The 20,430-nt window shown below is 42.5% G+C and overlaps 3 protein-coding genes across 3 annotated transcripts; 2 read left to right on the plus strand and 1 right to left on the minus strand.

Moving 5' to 3' along the window:
- The first annotated feature begins 1,297 nt into the window (after window positions 1-1,297).
- On the plus strand, window positions 1,298-2,263 carry LOC138902687 (uncharacterized). The gene is made up of 2 exons (XM_070190576.1): window positions 1,298-1,646; window positions 1,749-2,263. Exons 1-2 carry the CDS (start codon window positions 1,298-1,300, stop codon window positions 2,261-2,263), a joined length of 864 nt encoding a protein of 287 aa, XP_070046677.1.
- A 12,014-nt stretch (window positions 2,264-14,277) lies between these two features.
- On the minus strand, window positions 14,278-14,993 carry LOC104093993 (uncharacterized). Its single transcript, XM_009599830.4, has one exon. The coding sequence runs from the start codon at window positions 14,788-14,790 to the stop codon at window positions 14,503-14,505; it is 288 nt and encodes a 95-aa protein (XP_009598125.1). The 5' UTR covers window positions 14,791-14,993; the 3' UTR covers window positions 14,278-14,502.
- Window positions 14,994-17,179: 2,186 nt separating this feature from the next.
- On the plus strand, window positions 17,180-17,488 carry LOC138902688 (uncharacterized). The gene has a single exon (XM_070190577.1). It carries the CDS (start codon window positions 17,180-17,182, stop codon window positions 17,486-17,488), a length of 309 nt encoding a protein of 102 aa, XP_070046678.1.
- The last annotated feature ends 2,942 nt before the right edge of the window (window positions 17,489-20,430 follow it).

Genomic DNA, 20,430 nt, shown 5'->3' on the forward strand with positions numbered 1-20,430 from the left:
AAGTTAAAAGCAATACTCTGTTCTTATATCAAGTTGAAACTTCTCTTGGTTCAAAGGTGGTCTAACTCGAGGGCCAAGGCTATTTGATTCGTTTGGTTTGCATTTATTTCTTGTAACGTCAAATTCAATATTAATATATTCTCTTAATTTGTGCCAAGTTATATCACGTATCTTTAAAATCGCGTATAAATTCAATTGTTATCCGTTTTTAAGGTAAACAGTTTGGCGCCAACCGTGGGGCTAAGGATAATAGTGATTGTCTGGTACTAACTTTCGTAACACACACTATTTTTTACTTGTTCTTGTGAGTATCTTTGATTCCAGGATCAAAATGTCGAACTCTCAGGCAACACCCGTACACATGGACAATGACTTCAACCACCATGACAAAAATGACAACATAGCACCAGGGAATGACGTACCTCCAGTTGGCCTCGATGGAGTTCCAGCTGTAGACCCAATCAACGTCAGCTCGCATGTAGCCATCAATGCAAATTTGGTCATCGATCTCGAGAGTAGCTTCCGTAGGGATGTTCGATCACCCGCTCAGAGCACACATCACGGCAAAGAGGGCGGAATCAAACTTCGAGTGATTTTCGAGATGCTGCAGGCTCAACAAGCTGCGATAGCCCAGCTCCAAAACTAGAATCATGCACCAAGCAGGATCGACCCCGAACCGTCCCAAGAAGTTATTCACAGGATCGAATCGGTGTCATGAAAATCGAATGGTAATGAATCAAGGACCGATCCCGCAATCATAAAGATGCTCGAAGAACTAACGAAATGAGTTGAGTCGGGGGAAAAGAAGATCAAATCAAACGACAAGAAGGTGGAAACTTATAACTCCATAGTTGATCAAATCCCGGGGGCACCACCAATATTGAAGGGTTTAGATTCCAAAACGTTCGTACAAAAGCCCTTCCCCCAGAGCGCGGCTCCCAAACCGATCCCCAAGAAGTTCTTCATGCCCGAGATTCCTAAATACAATGGAACGACCGACCCAAACGAGCATGTCACCTTTTACTCATGTGCAATTAAAGGGAATGATCTAGAGGGCGACGGGATCGAATCTGTGTTACTAAAGAAATTCGGGGAGACATTGTCAAAGAGAGCTATGATATGGTACCACAATTTACCACCTAACTCTATTGATTCTTTTGCTATGCTTGCAGATTCTTTTATAAAGGCACACTTTGGAGCCATAAAGGTCGAGACTAGGAAGTCGGACCTTTTTAAGGTAAGACAAAAAGATAATGAGATGCTCAGAGTGTTTGTGTCTCGGTTCCAAATGGAACGAATGGATCTACCATCGGTTGCCGATGATTGGGCCGTTCAAGCTTTCACTCAAGGACTCAATGTACGAAGCTCAATGGCTTCACAGCAGCTGAAGCAGAACTTGATTGAATACCCGGTTGTTACCTGGGCCGATGTACATAATCGGTATCAATTAAAGATTAGAGTCGAAGAAGACCAGCTGGGAGCTCCTTCCGGGTCCTTTTATCCTATCAGGCCCATTGACAGAATCAAGAGGAACATTGATCGAGAACCAAGGTTGAACAGGGATCGATACCAGCCATATAATGGAGATCGTAGGAATAACGGATCTGGGCAAAACCCTGTACGAAGTGAAAAGAGAAATGACCGAGGTCAGAGCTCTCGAGGGCTCATGAGCAAGAATGGCTTCGACAGGCATACCGGACCTAAAGAAGCACCACGATTGTCATAATATAACTTCAATGTTGATGCAGCTGCCATCGTATCTGCTATCGGACGCATCAAAGATACTAAATGGCCTCGACCTTTGCAGACTGATCCAGCCCAGAGAAATCCCAATCAAATGTATAAATATCATGGCACCCATGGCCACAAAATGGAAGATTGTAGACAGTTGAGAGAAGAAGTAGCCCGGTTATTCAATGACGGGCACCTTCGGGAGTTTCTGAGTGATCGAGCTAAGAATCATTTCAGAGACAGAGATTCTAACAAACAAAACGAACAAGAAGAACCTAAACACGTCATTCACATAATTGTCGGAGGGGTCGATATTCCTCAAGGGCCAGTGTTAAAACGCACCAAGGTGTCGATCATAAGGGAGAAACGAACTCAGGATTACGTACCAGAAGGAACCTTGTCCTTCAACGGCAAGGACACGAAAGGAATCATGCAACCCCATAACGATGCACTGGTAATATCTGTACTCATGAATAAGACTCGAGTTAAACGTATGTTAATTGATCTAGGTAGTTCGGCCAACATCGTTTGATCAAGGGTCATAGAACAGCTCGGCCTACAGGACCAAGTTGTGCCCGCAGCCCGAGTGCTAAACGGATTCAACACGGCTTGTGAGACTACTAAGGGCGAAATAACTTTGCCAGTGAACATGGACGGACCATCCAGGAGACCAAGTTCCATGTGATCGAAGGTGATATGAGGTATAACGCCCTATTCGGGAGACCATGGATCCACAACATAAGGGCAGTGCCCTCGACCCTTCAACGGGTTCTAAAATTCCCGACACCAGAGGGAATCAAAACAATTTACGGGGAGCAACCCGCCGCAAAGGAATTGTTTGCCGTTGACGAAGTGATTCCTGTATCGGCAATCTCATCGATGAAGGGGTCAAATTTGAAGGGAAAATAGGAGGCCAAATAGCAATCACAGACGCCGGCCTCGACCCAACTAGAGAAGCAGGGGACTGACGAAGATAATGATTATGGGGTCCCTCGATCCTTCATAGTCCCCGATGACTCCGACGCTACCAAATCAACGGTCGAAGAGCTGGAGCAAGTCATACTAATCGAACATCTGCCGGAACGAAAGGTATACCTGAGCACGAGGTTACTCCCGAGCTCAGGAAAAAACTTATTCAATTTCTTATAGCTAACATGGATTGTTTTGCTTGGTCCCCTCTCGACATGACAGGGATCGCACCGAAAATCACCACCCATAAACTAAGCTTGGACCTGAAGTTTTATCAGGTGAAGCAGAAAAGGAGACCCCAGTCCGAGATCAAGCATGCCTTCATCAAGATGAGGTAACCAAGCTTCTTAAAATAGGGTCCATCTGGGAAGTAAAATACCCCGAATAGTTAGTAAACATAGTAGTAGTCCCTAAGAAAGGGAACAAACTTAGGATGTGTGTAGATTACAAAGATTTAAATAAAGCATGCCCCAAGGATTCTTTTCCCTTGCCTAATATCGATCGCATGATCGATGTCACGGCCGGCCATGAGATCCTCAACTTTCTCGATTGCATATTCCGGGTATAACCAAATAGAAATAAACCCGGATGATCAGGAAAAGACTTCGTTCATCACTAAATATGGTACCTACTACTATAACGTAATGCCATTTGGATTAAAAAATGCTGGTGCCACTTATCAACGCCTAGTAAACCAGATGTTCGAAGAACAAATAGGAAAATCTATGGAAGTTTATATTGATGATATGTTAGTTAAGTCCCTGCGAGCAGAGAACCATTTGAAACATTTGCAGGAAACCTTCAGTATATTGAGAAAATACAACATGAAGTTGAACCCGAAAAAATACGCATTCGGGGTCGGGTCGGGCAAATTTCTCGGATTCATGGTATCCAATCGAGGAATCGAGATCAACCCTGACAAGATCAAAGCTATCGAGGATATCACGATAGTAGATAACGTAAAGGCCGTACAGAGGTTAACCGGGCACATAGCCGCCCTGAGGCGATTCATCTCGAGGTCCTCAGATAAGAGGCATCGATTTTTCTCGTTGCGAAAGAAGAAAAATAACTTCACATGGAATCCGGAATGCCAGCAAGCCTTGGAAGAACTTAAACGATACTTATTGAGCCCGCCGCTACTTCATACGCTGAGGGCAGACGAACAGTTGTACTTATATTTGGCAGTATCGAAGATAGAGGTAAGTGGAGTCCTAGTCCGGGAAGAACAAGGTACGCAATTTCCGATTTATTATGTTAGCCAGACCTTGGGCGAGGCCAAAACTAGATATCCCCACCTAGAAAAATTGACGCTCGCTTTGATAAGCGCCTCTAGGAAACTAAAATCGTACTTTCAATGTCACCCCATATGTGTTGTAATAACTTATCCATTGCGAAATATTATACACAAACCCGAGCTTTCGGGATGGTTTGTGACATTTCGCGTTTTCATACGTTAAAGTTTTGTCGTAAGTTAATTGACATAAGTTCGGAAAGGAAATTATTTTGAAATTACAAGTATTATACTATTTCAATCAAGGGATAAGTAAATTCGTGAAGGTGAGAGGATAAGTGAATTGAAGAAAATAAGTTTCTTCAAAGTTTGACAATTTGGGATAAAATATGGTCCGAGCTATAATACCCGATATTTATGGACTAGTACCATACTAGGTACTATATGACTATGATATTATGATGTCTAAAGTGTATTAAAAATGAGTAATATTTTAAGTAATTTAAGATAATTTTTAATTATGTGAGTAATTGATTAAATAATGGATTAGTGAGGAATAAATAAATTGATTAAGGAGTTGTGGATAATTGTAGGTGGGGACAAATTCCTCCCACGTGGCAGCAAGTAGAGTAAGAGTTAAGTGACTCTTGCCTTTGGACAATGTAATTAGTAGGCACTTGGACAACATTCCTTAGCCATTTTACACGTAAGAAGTGGAATATATTAGTCATCTCTAACTCATCTTCAATAGAGATCAAATCCACTTTGGCAAAGATTAGACAATACTACAAAGGCATAGAATTTAAGCTATAAAAATACACAAGGCCGTGCATGGTGTAATTGTTCAATATACAAGGTACATATGGATACTAAAATCTGAAAATCAAGAAGTGGCTGTGGAATTTCTATATGAGTTATAAAAGATATAAGCACTCCAGCTTCCCCTCCCAAATTATTTTCATTAGGAAAATATAATATAGCATGCAGAAAGACAAAACAAGGAACGAAGGTGAGGGAGTTTTGAAATTCATACGAAATTGCACTGCGTAATAACAACGGGATGTTGTAATTCTAAGGGAGTACGGTGCAATCCTTCTCAAGAATATTATATGAATTTTTTCCTACTCCAGGTATGTTAAGGCTTAACCCTTCCTTCATTTTGGCATGATCCCGTAATACTAAAAATCTGGAAAATTATGTCGAATTGTAATAATGCAGAAATTGTTTATGCAGCGGAAAATAATGAGGGAACAATAATATATGGATTATTATGTAAGGATTTCCTAATTGAAGGTGTTGAGATACCTTTATTACTAACACACTAATACTTTTACGATTTCGGCATAAGTTATACCAAAGTGTAAAATAATCCTGGTTTAGTCAACGAGCATAAGCTTACAAACACCATATGTCATTACTTAAGAAAATGAATGATTAAATAATAAGAAAATCCATTACATGAGTTGATGACGAGACATAAGGAGAAATTCATATTCCGAAATTTATGTACATTTTTCTAGTTTCATAAGTTACAGTATTCTCCCTTATCGGGACTTCATATTCAATTGAGTATTGTCTTGTTCTAGTCAAGAGAGCCGAGAGCCTATATATGCAGTATTACAGTATTTTCATTACCATCGAGCTATAATCGATGGGCAGGCCTCTATTGGGCAACCTCTTATCAGATGGTAAGTTATATACCGAGCCTACTGTGGCCGAGCGCCTATGAGCGAGCCCAGCATGGCCGAGATACAGAGCCTAGTATGGCCGAGCGCCTATGAGCGAGCCTACTATGGCAGAGCAGATATATACATATACCGAGCCCTATAAGGCCGGACAGGCATATCTTCAGATTATCTTTGACTCCCAGTTACTTTCAGCTATTATATTATCAGTTCAGTTTCATTCTTCAGTTATATTATTGCCTTGCATACTCGGTACATTATTTCATACTGACGCCCCTTTTTTTTTTCTGGGGACGCTGCATTTCATACGTGCAGGTTCAGACAGACAGACGAGTAGACCTCCTCAGTAGGTGTTGCCTGAGTTCAGCTTTATCGGTAAGCTCTACGTCCTTCGGAGTTGCCGAGTCTAGAGTTTTATGTTCATCATATATATATATGTATATAGGTTATGGGTAGGTCGGGGCCCTGTTCCGATCACAGTACATCCAGCAGTAGAGGCTTGTAGACATATCCTGTCAGTTAGTGCAATATGTTGGGCTTGTATGTATATTTTGTTGGCTTGTCAGTTGCAGCAATTATGACGGCCTTGCCGGCCCAGCTTCATATTAACATTTAGTCGGAGTTAGTTTCCATTCAGTTTTATATTTTGCTTCGCAAATTATCTTGCAATGTGGCCCCCCGGCCAAAGTATGACATTATATGTCTAGAGTTCCTTAGTCGCAAGCTGATATACAAGGATAGGTGAAGCACTGGATTACGGTCTCGCCCCTTCCCTCCCCCCAGGTTTGGGGCGTGACACGGTTGGCCAAATAGGCCATAGAAATCAGCGGGTATGATATTGAATATCGACCTCAAACAGCAATTAAGTCTCAAATTTTGGCAGACTTCGTGGCTGACTTCACGCCGACCCTAGTACCCGAGGTCGAAAGAGAGTTGTTAGTGAACTCGGGGTACATTCTCGGGAATTTGGACCTTCTTTACGGACGGCGCATCGAACGTAAAGACGTCCTGACTCGGCATCGTACTAAAACCGTCCACAGGCAACATGGTTAGACAATCTATTAGAACTGTGAAATTGACTGACAACGAGGCCGAATATGAGGCCATGATTGCAGGTCTCGAACTAGCCAAAAGCTTGGGAATAGAGGTGATCGAAGCCAAATGCAACTCCCTCCTTGTGGTGAATCAGGTTAATGGAACCTTCGAAGTGAGAGAAGAATGAATGCAAAGATACCTAGATAAGTTACAAGTAACTTTGCATCGATTCAAAGAATGGACTTTGCAACATATGCCTCGAGATCAAAATAGTGAAGTCGATGCCCTCGCAAACTTAGGGTCATCAGTCGAGAACAACGAGCTCAATTTGTGGGCCGTTGTGCAACTCATGAGGTCAGTAGTCGAAGAAGGTCACGCCGAGATAAACTCCACAAGCTTGACCTGGGATTAGAGAAATAAATTCATAGAGTATTTGAAGACCGGAAAGCTTCCCTTAGATCTAAAAGAATCGAGGGCCCTACGCACGAAGGCAACACGATTCACCTTGTCCGAAGATGGAACCTTGTTCAGAAGAACGTTCGATGGTCCACTAGCGATATGTTTGGGACCGGTAGATACCGAGTATGTTCTGAGTGAAGTTCACGAGGGCACTTGCGAAAATCATTCTGGTGCCGAATCATTGGTTCAAAAGGTAATCAGTGCCGGCTATTACTGGATCGGCATGGAAAAAGATGTGAAAGCGTTTGTTCGAAAATGCGACAAATGCCAAAGACATGCACCGATGATTTACCAACATGGGGAACTACTCCATTCAGTCTTGTCACCATGGCCATTCATGAAGTGGGGAATGGACATCATTGACCCTCTTCCATGGGCACCAGGTAAAGCTCAATTTATTTTATTTATGACTGACTATTTTTCTAAGTGGGTTCAAGCACAGGCCTTCGAGAAGGTTAGGAAGAAATAAGTCATCGACTTCATTTGGGACCACATTATATGTCAGTTCGGGATGCCATCCGAAATTGTGTGTGACAACGAGAAACAGTTCATTGGCAGCAAAGTAACCAAATTTCTCGAAAATCATAAGATCAAAAGAATCCTATCAACACCTTATCATCCTAGCAGAAACGGGCAAGCCAAATCGACCAACAAAACCATCATCCAAAATATTAAGAAGAGGCTAACCAACGCCAAAGGAAAGTGGAAGGAAATTCTTCCCGAAGTTCTTTGGGCATACCGCTCAACCTCGAAATCTAATACCGGGGTTACCCCATTCTCATTGGTTTATGGCGTCGAAGCTCTAATACCGGTCGAAGTCAGAGAGCCGAGTATCAGGTTCCGATATACAACAAAGGAATCGAATGACCAGGCCATGAATATGAGCCTGGAACTATTGGATGAAAGGCGTGAAGCCGCCCTAGTCAGATTGGCCGCGCAAAAACAACGGATCGAGAGATACTACAATCGAAGAGCCAATCTTCGATATTTTAATGTCGGGGACTTAGTGCTAAGGAAAGTCACCCTCAACACCCGAAATCCAAACGAAGGAAAATTGGGTCCGAATTGGGAAGGACCGTACCAGATTCTCGAGGTCACTAGGAAAGGGTCCTACAAGCTCGGAACGATGAATGAAGAACAGCTACCGAGCAATTGGAATATATCTCACCTAAAACGGTATTACTGCTAAGGTACGACCCTATTTTATTTCCTTTTTACAGACTAACACTTGCAGGTGGTCAACAAGAAACGACAATGGATTTTTCGGCGAACGCTATGAAGTCTTTAGGTCTGCAAGTACGTGTTGCACTCTTTTTTCCTTAGACCGGTTTTGTCCCAAATGGGTTTTTCGGCGAGGTTTTTAACGAGACAACAATGAATCGTGCTAACTTAGAATCAAGCCCGACGAATCGGCACCGAAGATCAATTCAACAATATCCGAGGTTCCTTTGCAATCAACTTTGAATACTGGAGGGCTACTTTCGAAAATGCATTATCTCTGAATATCAACTCTAGCGAGGAAACTACTTCATAAAGGAAGGGTCTCGATAGATAGGATTTATTGTAAGGGCCAAACGGTCGAAAAGAACCGTGCCCACGTAAATTGCTCGAGCCCTGGCATAAAACATGTACACAAGTATGACTATTTTGATCGAGAATAAAGAGAAGTACTTTCCTTGCAATCATCTTATGTTTTAAATTTTTCATCTTTATATCCCTTAAAGAGCTTCATACTTTCGAAAATAACGAGCCCAAGGGCAACACATAATCAGAATGCGAACGACCACTCCCTCACTCGGGGACTGCCGTCCAACTCAAATGGCCCAAGCCACTAGGCCTCGGGGGCAAAAGACCTATTAGGAAACTCCTCGATTTTTAAAGGCCACGGCCACCCCACTCGGGGACTGTTATCTCGGGCAAGCCCAAATAACTCGGGAAAAAATAAGCCCAATGGGTAGCTCCCGAACTAAAAGGCTACGGTCAAATTAACAGGGCTCGGAGACGTCCGAAATCCGTAACAAAAACTAGGCCTTCGAAAAAGAAACATTTTCACAATCGGTTCTAAAGGCTACCCTCGGCAAACTATAATTTGAGTTACTTACTTTTGGAGAAAGTTCCCCGTAAGAATGAACCCCCGAGGTGCCTCAAAACAAAATAATGTAAAGGCAGGGTTTGTCCGAACTTACAAAACCTAAGTTAGTTTATGCTAAGGCATTCCGACCTTTTGTGAATATAAGTGATAAAGCAAAGGAAATATTTGAGAGCCGAAAGGGGAAGAAAGCCTTATATATAATAATTCTTTTTTACAAAGGCCGGAATGGCCTAGTACAAAAAATTACAATGGTCAAAACGACCTCAAAAAGATGCAAAAGAAAGCAAAAAATATAAAGGCCTAAGGGGCCTGGTCTTCATCGGAGGTAGAATCTCCATCCTCGGGATCTTCCCCGTATTCGGACTCGCTTAAGCTTTCGGAATCTTCCTCAAGAAAGGCTAGCTTCCGGACCCTGGCTTTCTCTGCTTTGGCATTCTCAATTTGCCAGGATATCGAAGCTTTGAGCATGAATTCCCTCGAGGGCTTCTCTTCGAGCCTTCCATCTTGCAGGATCCACCATACTCTTGGCCTTCGCCTAGATGGCCTCGACATCGACCTTGAACTGGGCCACTTTAGCATCGGCTTTGGTGTTGGCCACGGCCACCTCAGATCTGGCCACTTCGAGTTCATTGGCCAAGTTTGCCTTATCAAAAATAGCCAAGTCCAATTGAGATTGAAGCTCCTCGATTTTCTTAACCTGCACCAAGGCCTTCTCTTTTGCAGCTAGGAGCTGGGTCTCGGACGAGTCCAGTTATGCTTGGACAGTTTCTTTTTTTGAGGCTAAGATGTTCATATTCTTCTTGAATTCTTCAGCCTCAGCTTGTATCACATCTACCTATGTCTTGAGCTGCCCGATCTGTTCGAGCCTCTGCCGGACCTGCAGGATCGGATCGTTAGTTACTATCTCGAATTCATCTTCACTATCGTGAAGCACTCAAAATACCTGCTCGGCCATCTCGACATGCTCACTCTGAGCCGCTTCTAAATCGGCCTGAAGCTTCTCACTCAGAAGCTTGTAAGTATCCCCCTTCTCGGTGAGTTCCCGAACCTCAGCCTCATGTTCTTCCCGGATTCTGAAGAAAGCCTCATGATGCAACACCGAAGCCTGCAAGCCCGAAGAGAGATGTTATAATTATTTACAACTTTAAGTTTAAAATAAATAATGAAGTGAACCTCGAACTTATCCGATTCAAAGCATGTTGGGCCTCGTTAAATAAGCAAGGCGCCTCCACCGCATTCATCACGGCTTGGTCTTCCTCAGTCACCAAGCATCTGAGGTAGCTAGCAATCCCTACGGGGGTAGAGAAAACCTGGGCATCCTCGGGGACAGAAAAGGTTATCGATCGCCTGCGGTCGGGGTTAACACTTGGGGCAGGGAATCGATCCACTAGTTTTGGGCTCGATGAAGATCCAGTAGCGTCCGATGATAGTACCTGCACCGATAAGTCTCCCAAACCGGTAGCACCTTCCGAAGCTGTAGAGTCGAGGCCATCAAAAAAGTTATTGAAAGGATCGGCTGCTCCTTGTGCCCCTTCGCCAAGTTTACCCTTCAACGCCTGAGCCTCGTTAATCATAGAATCCGTAAATGAGGGCAACCAAGAAATGTCAATCACCCCAGGAAACTCTTTGGGTACGTTATCTTCTGACCGGGACATACCGGTTACACTTTCTTTTTCGACCTCACTGGCTCGGGCCAAATCGGTCTCGACCCTCCCGGATACTTCATCCATTGTCTCTACTACGGTCTCCATGGCTCGAGGCATCTCGGAGCCACATCTTACTCGGGCCACCAGCTCAGAATCTTCTTCTTCCTTGGACTCGTCGCTCAACCGATTGAGTGAGTCCGATGAGAGTTCTCAGGCCCCAGCTGTTTTGGACTTATGCGCCAGCTGCTTCCTCGGTCTCTTCTTTTCGGAGTCTGAGGGAATCGGGGCTTTTCTTTTCCCCTTCTCTTTGACCTGTTTCGGATTAGGGGGATTGGCGTGTATATCATCATCAGCTGATGGAGGCCTCATCTCGACGTCCTTTGGTAAACCTGCGAAATAAAAACATAACAAATCAGGGAACGATGATAAAAGGAAATGATATTAGATGTATCAGGGAAAAGCTCTTACCATGATTGCGGGCATCCCATCGACCTTTCGATAATTCCATCCAAGCCCACTCGAAATACGGCCTCTGTGACACAAGGCCCTCGACTCATTCCTTAAGTTCAGGAACTGCGTCCGGCATCTGGGCCACAACTGCGACACCAAAAACATCAATGAACAAAGAGATAAGAAGGAAGACAATGGGATTGAACCTTCGAAGCGAAACACTACTTACGTTTCATGTTCCATTTCTCGAAAAATGGCATGTCTTCAGCAGGGATCAGGTCCGAAGTCTTTATCGAACGAATCGTCCCATCCAACCTCGGTCCCGAGTTTTGTCTATGCTTGAGAACGGAGCCTTACTGGCCCGGCGAGAAAGCTTGATCAACCCCCCTCGATAGAGTCGGGGACTGTAGAGGCACATAAGGTGGTCGAGAGTAAAGGGACATCCCTCGATTTTTCTTGCAAAAAATCGGAGGAGAATCACTATTCTCCAGAAGAAGGGGTGGATCTGGCCAAGAGTCACATCGTACCTCTTGCAAAAGGCAATGATGATAGGGTCTAAGGGACCCAATGTGAAGGGATAAGTGTAAATACTTAGAAAACCCTCCACGTGGGCAGTGATCGATTCCTCAGGCGAAGGAACCACCACATGCTTATTGACCCAGTTGCAGTCCTCTTTAACCTTGGTGAGGAGATCCTCGGTGATTGAGCATATATATCGAGACCGGCTAACATCGGCCAGATACCGAGGTCTTTTCAACCTTAAAATCGGTAACAGTGGGACTTCCTGCCGGAACGAACTCCTCAGGGTGAGGCTCCACTGCACCCCCACCACCGGCAGGTCATTATGAAGAAGCGGCCTTCTTTTGCAGTACGGTCTTAGAAGTTTTCGCCATTGAAGAACAGAAGGAAAGAGAATTAAGATGGTATGCGATTTGATGAAAGTTTAAGAAATTTGGGTGCGAGAGTTGCAAAGCAAAGGGATTTTTGAAGGAAAAACAAGAATAGGAGGAGCTTTGAGTGTAAAGTTTGAATGAAGAAAATTTGGATACTTATAGCTTGCTGGTGACGGTTCAGAACCGGTAGTGGCCGACCAGCGACTGGCAGGCATTTAATGCCTTGATAATTGGACCGACGGGACGTTTCGATATCCATTTGTCGCCTACATCATAGTCGGGTTCATCGCTTACGTCATGGCCCATCGAGACGGGATTCGAAAATTCATGTCGTTTCTCGTAATTTTCTCTCCGAGAAACGAGGGTGCTATCTGTATACGGCCAAAACCGGGCTAGCCCCTTGCTTGACTAATCGAAACTGGAATATGATAGATTAAGGTCCGACCTCGAGTCATATCGAACTGAGGTGTGAAATTATATCATCAAGCTCGAGACCCTGGGAACGAATAATGTCGAGATCAGGCGAGATCGAGGGAAACTTGTTGAGTCGGATAACAGAAAGGTGAAATATCCGCGATCGAGCGGAGATCATGGCGGAAATCTCGGCATGTATCAAGGATAGGCCGATTAATTAGCCAATCAGGAAAATTCTTACTTCATTTAGAACTGTATCAAGAGTAAGACTCCCCTACTATATAAAGGGGGTATGATCATTTGTAAACAGAGGACTTTTACGCAACATAAAGCAATACATTGTCTTTTTCTAGCTTTCATTATTGTTTAAGTTGAAAGCAATACTCTGTTCTTATATCAAGTTGAAACTTCTCTTGGTTCAAAGGTGGTCTAACTCGAGGGCCAAGGCTATTCGATTCGTTTAGTTTGTATTTATTTCTTGTATCATCAAATTCAATATTAATATATTCTCTTAATTTGTACCAAGTTATAAATTCCTTAAAATCGCGTATAAATTCAATTGTTATCCGTTTTTAGGGTAAACAGTATTCCAAAATGAATTTGAATATTTTCTTTTACATGAATTGAGATTTTTACGCCAAACAAAAAAAAAAGATGGTTGTAAATTGTAATGCACTAAGGAGGATATACGGAAAATAAGTATGGGGAAAACGTAACCCTCAGAAAACAAAATTTTACAGTACCTTGTAATGCTCTAAGGAGGATGTTTCAACAATCATTTCAGAGACGTGAGGTGAGAAATTAGATTTAATGGAACTTAACCCATCTTCCAAATTTCTGAAATCTTGAAGTGACAAAGTTTTGAAAACAAAGCTTCCATCTAAAGAAATGGTTCCCTTGACAGTCTGCTCATCCAAAAACATGAAAGAAATTTCTAAACAACCTGAGAAGCTAAGGTAGGGATATATGTTGAAATCGTTAAATAGATGATTGTTGAAGAAGAAACTAACAATGGAGAGCATAGACCTCGCACTACAAAATAGTACATATTTAAATCTATACCCATTCCAAACGTAGCCAATAGCAGTAGCTCAACATAAAGTATAAAGTTCACTCAATAGCTTGATGTGATTGGAATTGTATATTGAGATTGAGAAACTGATGATTATAAACAAGTATAATTAAGTGTCACATACTCTCAACATTAAGAAAATGGAGGGAAAGAAGAATAAGGGTGAGCTAGCCCAAGATACACATAATGGTACAACACAGAGTTTATACAAGGATTTCGTGTGTTTTTTTACTAAGTAGACAAGAGAAGAGCAAGTGTACGCAGACAAATTAATTGTTTCTATTATTAGGAACATAAACTTGAGTTTTATAACTTGAATCAGAAACAAAAATATCTTATAGGATTGCACCTTTCCAAAGGTCTGAAATTAGAACTGTTAACCACATATATATTTCAATTTATGTACATCTCAATTTTAGCTAATACTGGGATAAATTAACAGCCTCTCTACTCCTTTGGGTAGGGGTAAGGTCAGCGTACACACTACCCTCCCCAGACCCCATTAGTGAGATTTTACTGGGTTGGGTTGTTTGTTGTTATTGTTACTGGGATAAATTAACAGGAATGTATAAAGTTGACAAGAAAACAAAGGAACCAAGATAAACAATGAGCTTCAAAGCCATCTCATGGGTATAAATTTGTCAATCTTTAATAATAATTACAGCATAGAACAAGTAATTCCCATGTAAGGCTAACTCTCAAGTACCACCAAACATATACAAATACATAAAAATTTGTATCTTTTTCCAACCTCAAGAATCTGAAATAAGTACTACAAAGATATTATACATGGGACTGTTACAGAGTTAAAAACGAACCGAGGTTCTAAATTGAGCGGTTGGGAGGACGAACGGAGATTTGGACCGGAATTGGACGACCCGTACCTGAACCTCCACAACTGCTGCAAGCCATTCGACCCGACCCGGCACAGGTCCGACAACCCAGATCACCATCTGACCAGCGAGAGCACATGCAAGAAACCCGACCCGTGCCATTACAACTGGAGCAACGAGGGAACTGACCCGAACCCATCATGGTCTTCTCGTCCATCAATTTCACCAAAGCTGCACCGGCCAATACACTCAGACCAGTGGCTAATACCATTGGACCCATTATTTCTGATTCAACAAAGACTACGCAATTGCCAGAAGAAGAAGAAGAACTTTGAGATTTTCTTCAAGTTGTATTGATATTTTTCTTGAATTGGGTGTCAGAATATGAATCTTGCTTCTTATGCTTCTTCTATGATTTTTTCTAATTGAATGGAAATGTTAAGTGGTTGATGGCTTGTACACGTAAAAGGGTGTGAACCTGGTGAATTTAAGGGAGCTAAGGTTTTGGAATGTAGTAGCTGTGTTTTTTATGACTATTTTGTTTTTATTTATTTTACTGGTTCTGGTGGCTCTGGTACAGTCCGTGGTCTTATTTTCTAATTTCTACTACTAGTTGTTGCTTATTTGCATCCTCAAATTGGGGAAGATTTTGATTTTGCTTCTCCCACTTAATTTCTCCACATACTTTTTTTCTTTTTTCTTGCTTTTACTCTTCTCTTACCTTAACCCACACAAAAACTTATCAAGAAACTCACTTGTCAACGTATTATTTTTAATAATTTAGGTAATAATAAACGATATCTAACGAACAATCAATCAATGAACGAGTACTCTACTCTATAGTGAGAAACGAGTGTACATCACGTATATCAATTTTCTCTCTGTTTGGTTCATTTCACTTTTACGTAGAAAATTTCAGATTAAAACTAACTTATCTCGCTATATATGTGTGTGTGTGTGTGTGAATATAATGTTGATTGACCAAAATTATTTTAAAATATGTTGGATAAAATTATCATATTTATAACTTTCTGAATATTTAGGACTTCAAATTCAATTAAATTTTGTATTCATGAAAACTTTTTTACTACTATCTTTTAACCACTCAAATAGACTCCCATAAGGATTAAAAATGAAGAACGTGACTTTAATTTGTCGGGAAAAAGGACTTTAATTTATTAGTTTTACGAGTCTTTTTTTCTATTGAGGCTAACATAAAGTACTACTACAAAAAAAATACGGTAAGTATTAAAAACTTATTAGTTCTAAATAGTTTAAGAAAATATAATTTTCTTAATACAAGCGGGCTCCAATTACAAGTGCAGTCGAGTCCAAAAAGACAAATAGCAATAAAAAGGGTCTATAAAGGCATAAAAATGGGACTTATTAATGTCTTTCTTTACCTAAAAGGTTTTGAATAGGATTTAAGTCATATATTGTGGTAGTGCAAAGGAATTTTTTTTTTTTTTTTTTTTTGCATTGTGAACTTCACGTATTAGTTAGTATTATTAATATTTATAAATTGATGTTTAAGTCATATATGTTGACAGTGGAATGATTTCTTCTTTGCATTATCAGTGAATTTCATATTAGTTTGCATTATTATTACCTAATAAATGACATAATTGAGTAAATATATACATAATACAACAAACTTCAAATTGAAATGTTGATCAATAAAAAAATTTTCAAAATATTAATCAGCTTTTATATCCTTCACAAAATAAAGTATTTCATTAAATTTATCGTATGTTGGAAACAATTATAATTTTAAAATTAGCGAATATTTTGAAGATCATATTCAATTTTAAATATGATTTTATTAGATAATCATTGGACAATGAGCAAATACCAACTAGAGCTTTTCAAATTAGATAAAATTGTAAATTCTCATTCGCATCAACTTTTCAACTTCTTGTGAATTGCACTTGGATCCAACTTTCTCCGCCTGGGAGACATTCAAGCAGTAGAATTTTCCTAAATCAAACCAAAAATATATGTTCATATAATATTAGTTTTTGTATTTCCTTAAAATTATTTCGTAAATAATTGGTTTGGTATTACGTTTAGGCTTTGAGGTGATTTCGTTTGTACTTTAATTATACTAACTTCATCTCTGTCTTTCTATTATCCCACAGATGGTGAGGACACGCACAGCTGGATCTGATGATTAGACACCCGGGCCCCCTACTAGAGCTGCGAGAGGCCGGGGTCGGAGCAGAGACCGAGGACGGGCACGTGGTGCAGCCAGAGCACCTGCCCGAGCTGCTACAGAGGAGCCACCAGTAGCTCCAGTTGGAGAGCAGGCACCTGAGACGCCTGTCACTACCCCTGCACTTCAGGAGACTCTCGCCCAGTTTCTGGGAATGTTCGGCACTTTGGCTCAGGCACGGTTGATTCCACTTGCTCCTGCCATATCTCAGGCCGGGGGAGGAACAAAGACTTTTGCCTCCCGCACCCTAGAGCAGAGGGTCTAGGTTGACCAGGTCCTAGAGGTCATACCAGTGCAACCGGTTGTCCCAGTTCAGCCCTAGGTTAAGGCAACAGCTTCTGAGGGGGAGCAGCTCAGGCTTGAGAGGTACAAGAAGTACCACCTTCCTACTTTCAGCGGGTTGGCTTCAGAGGATGCCCAAGGTTTTCTTGAGGAATACCACAGTATCCTTCGTACTATGGGTATTATGGAGTCGAGTGGGGTTGCTTTCACTATGTTCCAGCTTAAGGGAGCAGCTTATCAGTGGGTAGTCTGGCCGAGGCAGCTTCACTCACCCGGGATCAGTTTCTCAGAGATGTTTATGAGGGAGTTTGTTCCCCAGAGTCTTAGGGATGCATGGCGTGTAGAGTTTGAGCAGTTGCGCCAGGGTTCTATGACCGTATCGGAGTATGCAGTTCAGTTCAGTGATCTGTCCAGGCATGCACCACCCTTGGCTGCTACTGTCAGAGAACGAGTTCGTCGATTTATCGATTGGGCTCAACCCTAGTATAAGATTCAACATGGCCCGAGATTTGGAGATGGATATCCCATACCAGCAGGTAGTGGAGATCACTAGGAGATTGGAGGGTATGTGGGCCCGGAAGAGAGAGGAGAGGGATGCCAAGAGGCCTCGAGATTCTGGCACATATAGTGGTGCCCGTGCCCCAGTTGCAGCCCATCATGGTAAGGGCTATGTGAGCCGCCCTGTTCATTCAGTACTTCCAGCTTCCAGCGGTATTCCAGCCACTCCCAGGCCTTAGGTTCCACATTATGCACCGCTATTATCTAGTGCACCTCCTGCACGGGATGCTTTCAACGGTCAGTCCAGCCAACCAGGCTCGATTCAGTCTCAGCAGCCACGTCCTCCGAGAGCTTATTTTGAGTGTGGTGACACTCGTCATATGGTGAGGAATTTTCCTAGACTCAAGAGGGGTGAACCTCCCACAAGGCCCTCAGGCTTCTCAGGTCATGGTTACCACACCAGTTGCCACTCCACCTGCACAGCCAGCCAGTGGTGGAGGTCGGACATGTAGAGATCGCCTTAGAGGGGAAGGCCAGGCCAGATATTATGCTCTTCCTGCTAGGACGGAGGCAGTTGCATCCAACTCAGTTATCACAGGTATTGTCCCGGTTTGTCACAAAGACGCATCAGTCTTATTTGATCGAGGCTCCATTTATTCCTATGTATCATCTTATTTTGCTCTGTATTTGGGTATATCCAGTGATTTTTTGAGTTTCCCTGTCTATGTGTCCACGCCTGTGGGAGATTCCATTATTGTTGACCGTGTGTATCAGTCGTGTTTAGTTGTTCTTGGTGGTTTTGAGAGCAGAGTCGATCTATTATTGCTCATTATGGTAGATTTTGATGTTATTTTGGGCATGGACTGGTTGTCACCCTATCATAATATCCTTGATTGTCACGCCAAGACAGTGACGTTGGCTATGCCATATTTGCCGCGGTTAGAGTGGATAGGTACTTTAGATTATATTCCTAGCATGGTGGTATCTTTCCTTAAGCCATAGCGGATGGTTCAAAAGGGATGTGATGTGTATCTAGCATATGTGAGGGATGTCAGTGTTGATACTCCTACCGTTAAGTCAGTTCCGGTAGTGAGGTATTATTTAGATATATTTTTGGCGGATCTTCCGGGCATGCCGCCCGATAGGGATATCGATTTTGGTATTGATTTGTTACAAGGCACTCAGCCCATTTCTATTCCACCATATCATATGGCCCCAGCAGAGTTGAAGGTGTTATAGAGCAGTTACAGAAGTTACTTGATAAGGGCTTCATTCGGCCCAGTGTATTACCTTGAGGTGCTTCGGTCTTGTTTGTAAAGAAGAAGGATGGTTCTATGCGTGTATTGATTATCGCCAGTTGAACAAGGTTACAGTGAAGAACATTTATCCATTGTCATGCATTGATGACATATTTGATCAGCTACAAGGTGTCAGAGTGTTCTCCAAGATTGACTTATGTTCAGGCTATCATCAGTTGAAGATTCGGGAGCCAGATATCCCGACGACTGCCTTCACGACTCGGTATGGTCATTACGAGTTTATTGTGATGTCATTTGGGCTGACCAATGCCCCATCAGCATTCATGCATTTGATGAATAGTGTATTCCAGCCCTATCGTAATTCATTCACCATTGTGTTTATTGACGACATCTTGGTATACTCTCGGAGCCGGGAGGATCATGAGCAGTACCTGAGGACCGTGTTTCAGACCTTGAGAGAAAAGAAGTTGTATGCAAAATTTTCAAAGTATGAATTCTGGCTCGATTTAGTGGCATTTTTGGGTAATGTAGTGCTGAGTGAGGGGATTAAGGTAGATCCGAAGAAGATTGAAGCAGTGCAGAGTTGGCCCAGACCGTCTGCAGCTACTGAGATCCGGAGTTTTCTTAGTTTGGTAGGGTATTACCGTCAATTCGCATAGGGTTTCTCATCTATTACTGCACCATGACCAGATTGACCTAGAAGGGTGCTCCGTTCAGGTGGACCGAGGAGTGTGAGGAGAGCTTCCAAAAGCTCAAGACAACTTTGACTACAACCCCAGTGTTGGTGTTACCTACGGGTTCGGGGTCTTATACTGTGTATTGTGATGTGCCGCGTATTAGTCTCAGTGCGGTGTTGATGCAAGACGATAGGGTGATTGCCTACACGTCTAGATAGCTGAAGGTGCATGAGAAGAACTATCCTGTCTACGACCTCGAGTTAGAAGCTATTATTCATGCCTTGAAGATATGGCGGCACTATTTGTATGGTGTCCCTTGTGAGGTCTATACCGACAAACGAAGTCTGCAGCATCTGTTCAAACAAAAGGTTTTTAACATGCGGCAGCGGAGGTGGTTATAGTTGCTTAAGTATTATGATATCACTATTCTATATCATCCTAGAAAGGACAATGTAGTGGTCGATGCCTTGAGTCGCAAGGAGGAGAGCTTGGGCAGTTTAGCATATCTACGGGCAGCAAAGAGGCCATTAGCATTGGATGTTTAGGCCTTGGCCAACCAGTTTATTAGATTGGATGTTTCGGAGCCGAGTCGAGTTTTGGCTTGTGTGGTTTCTCGATCCTCTCTATATGATTGTATCAGAGAGCGTCAGTATGACGATCCCAATCTATTTGTCATCAAGGACACAGTTCAGCACGGCGATGCCAAGGAGGTCACTATTGGGGATGACAGTGTGTTACGGTTGCAGGGCAGGCTATGTGTGCCCAATGTGGAAGGTTTGCATGAGTTAATTCTTCAGGGGGCCCACAGTTCGTGGTATTCCATTCATCCGGGTGCCGCCAAGATGTATCAGGACTTGAGGCAGCACTATTTGGTGGAGGAGAATAAAGAAGGACATAGTGAAGTATGTAGCTCGGTGCCTAAACTGTCAGCAGGTAAATTATGAGCATCAGCGGCCAGGTGGATTGCTTCAGAGGCTAGAGATTCCAGAGTG

Source organism: Nicotiana tomentosiformis, chromosome 12, assembly GCF_000390325.3.
Source record: "Nicotiana tomentosiformis chromosome 12, ASM39032v3, whole genome shotgun sequence".
Taxonomy (NCBI): domain Eukaryota; kingdom Viridiplantae; phylum Streptophyta; class Magnoliopsida; order Solanales; family Solanaceae; genus Nicotiana; species Nicotiana tomentosiformis.

Bases quoted from the DNA above. Each gene is read 5' to 3' on its own strand.
- LOC104093993 (XM_009599830.4), bottom strand. From the start codon at position 14,790: ATGGGTCCAATGGTATTAGCCACTGGTCTGAGTGTATTGGCCGGTGCA.
- LOC138902688 (XM_070190577.1), top strand. From the start codon at position 17,180: ATGGGTATTATGGAGTCGAGTGGGGTTGCTTTCACTATGTTCCAGCTT.
- LOC138902687 (XM_070190576.1), top strand. From the start codon at position 1,298: ATGGATCTACCATCGGTTGCCGATGATTGGGCCGTTCAAGCTTTCACT. The intron at 1,647-1,748 runs GTCAGAGCTCTC...ATGTTGATGCAG, and splicing joins TGAAAAGAGAAATGACCGAG to CTGCCATCGTATCTGCTATC.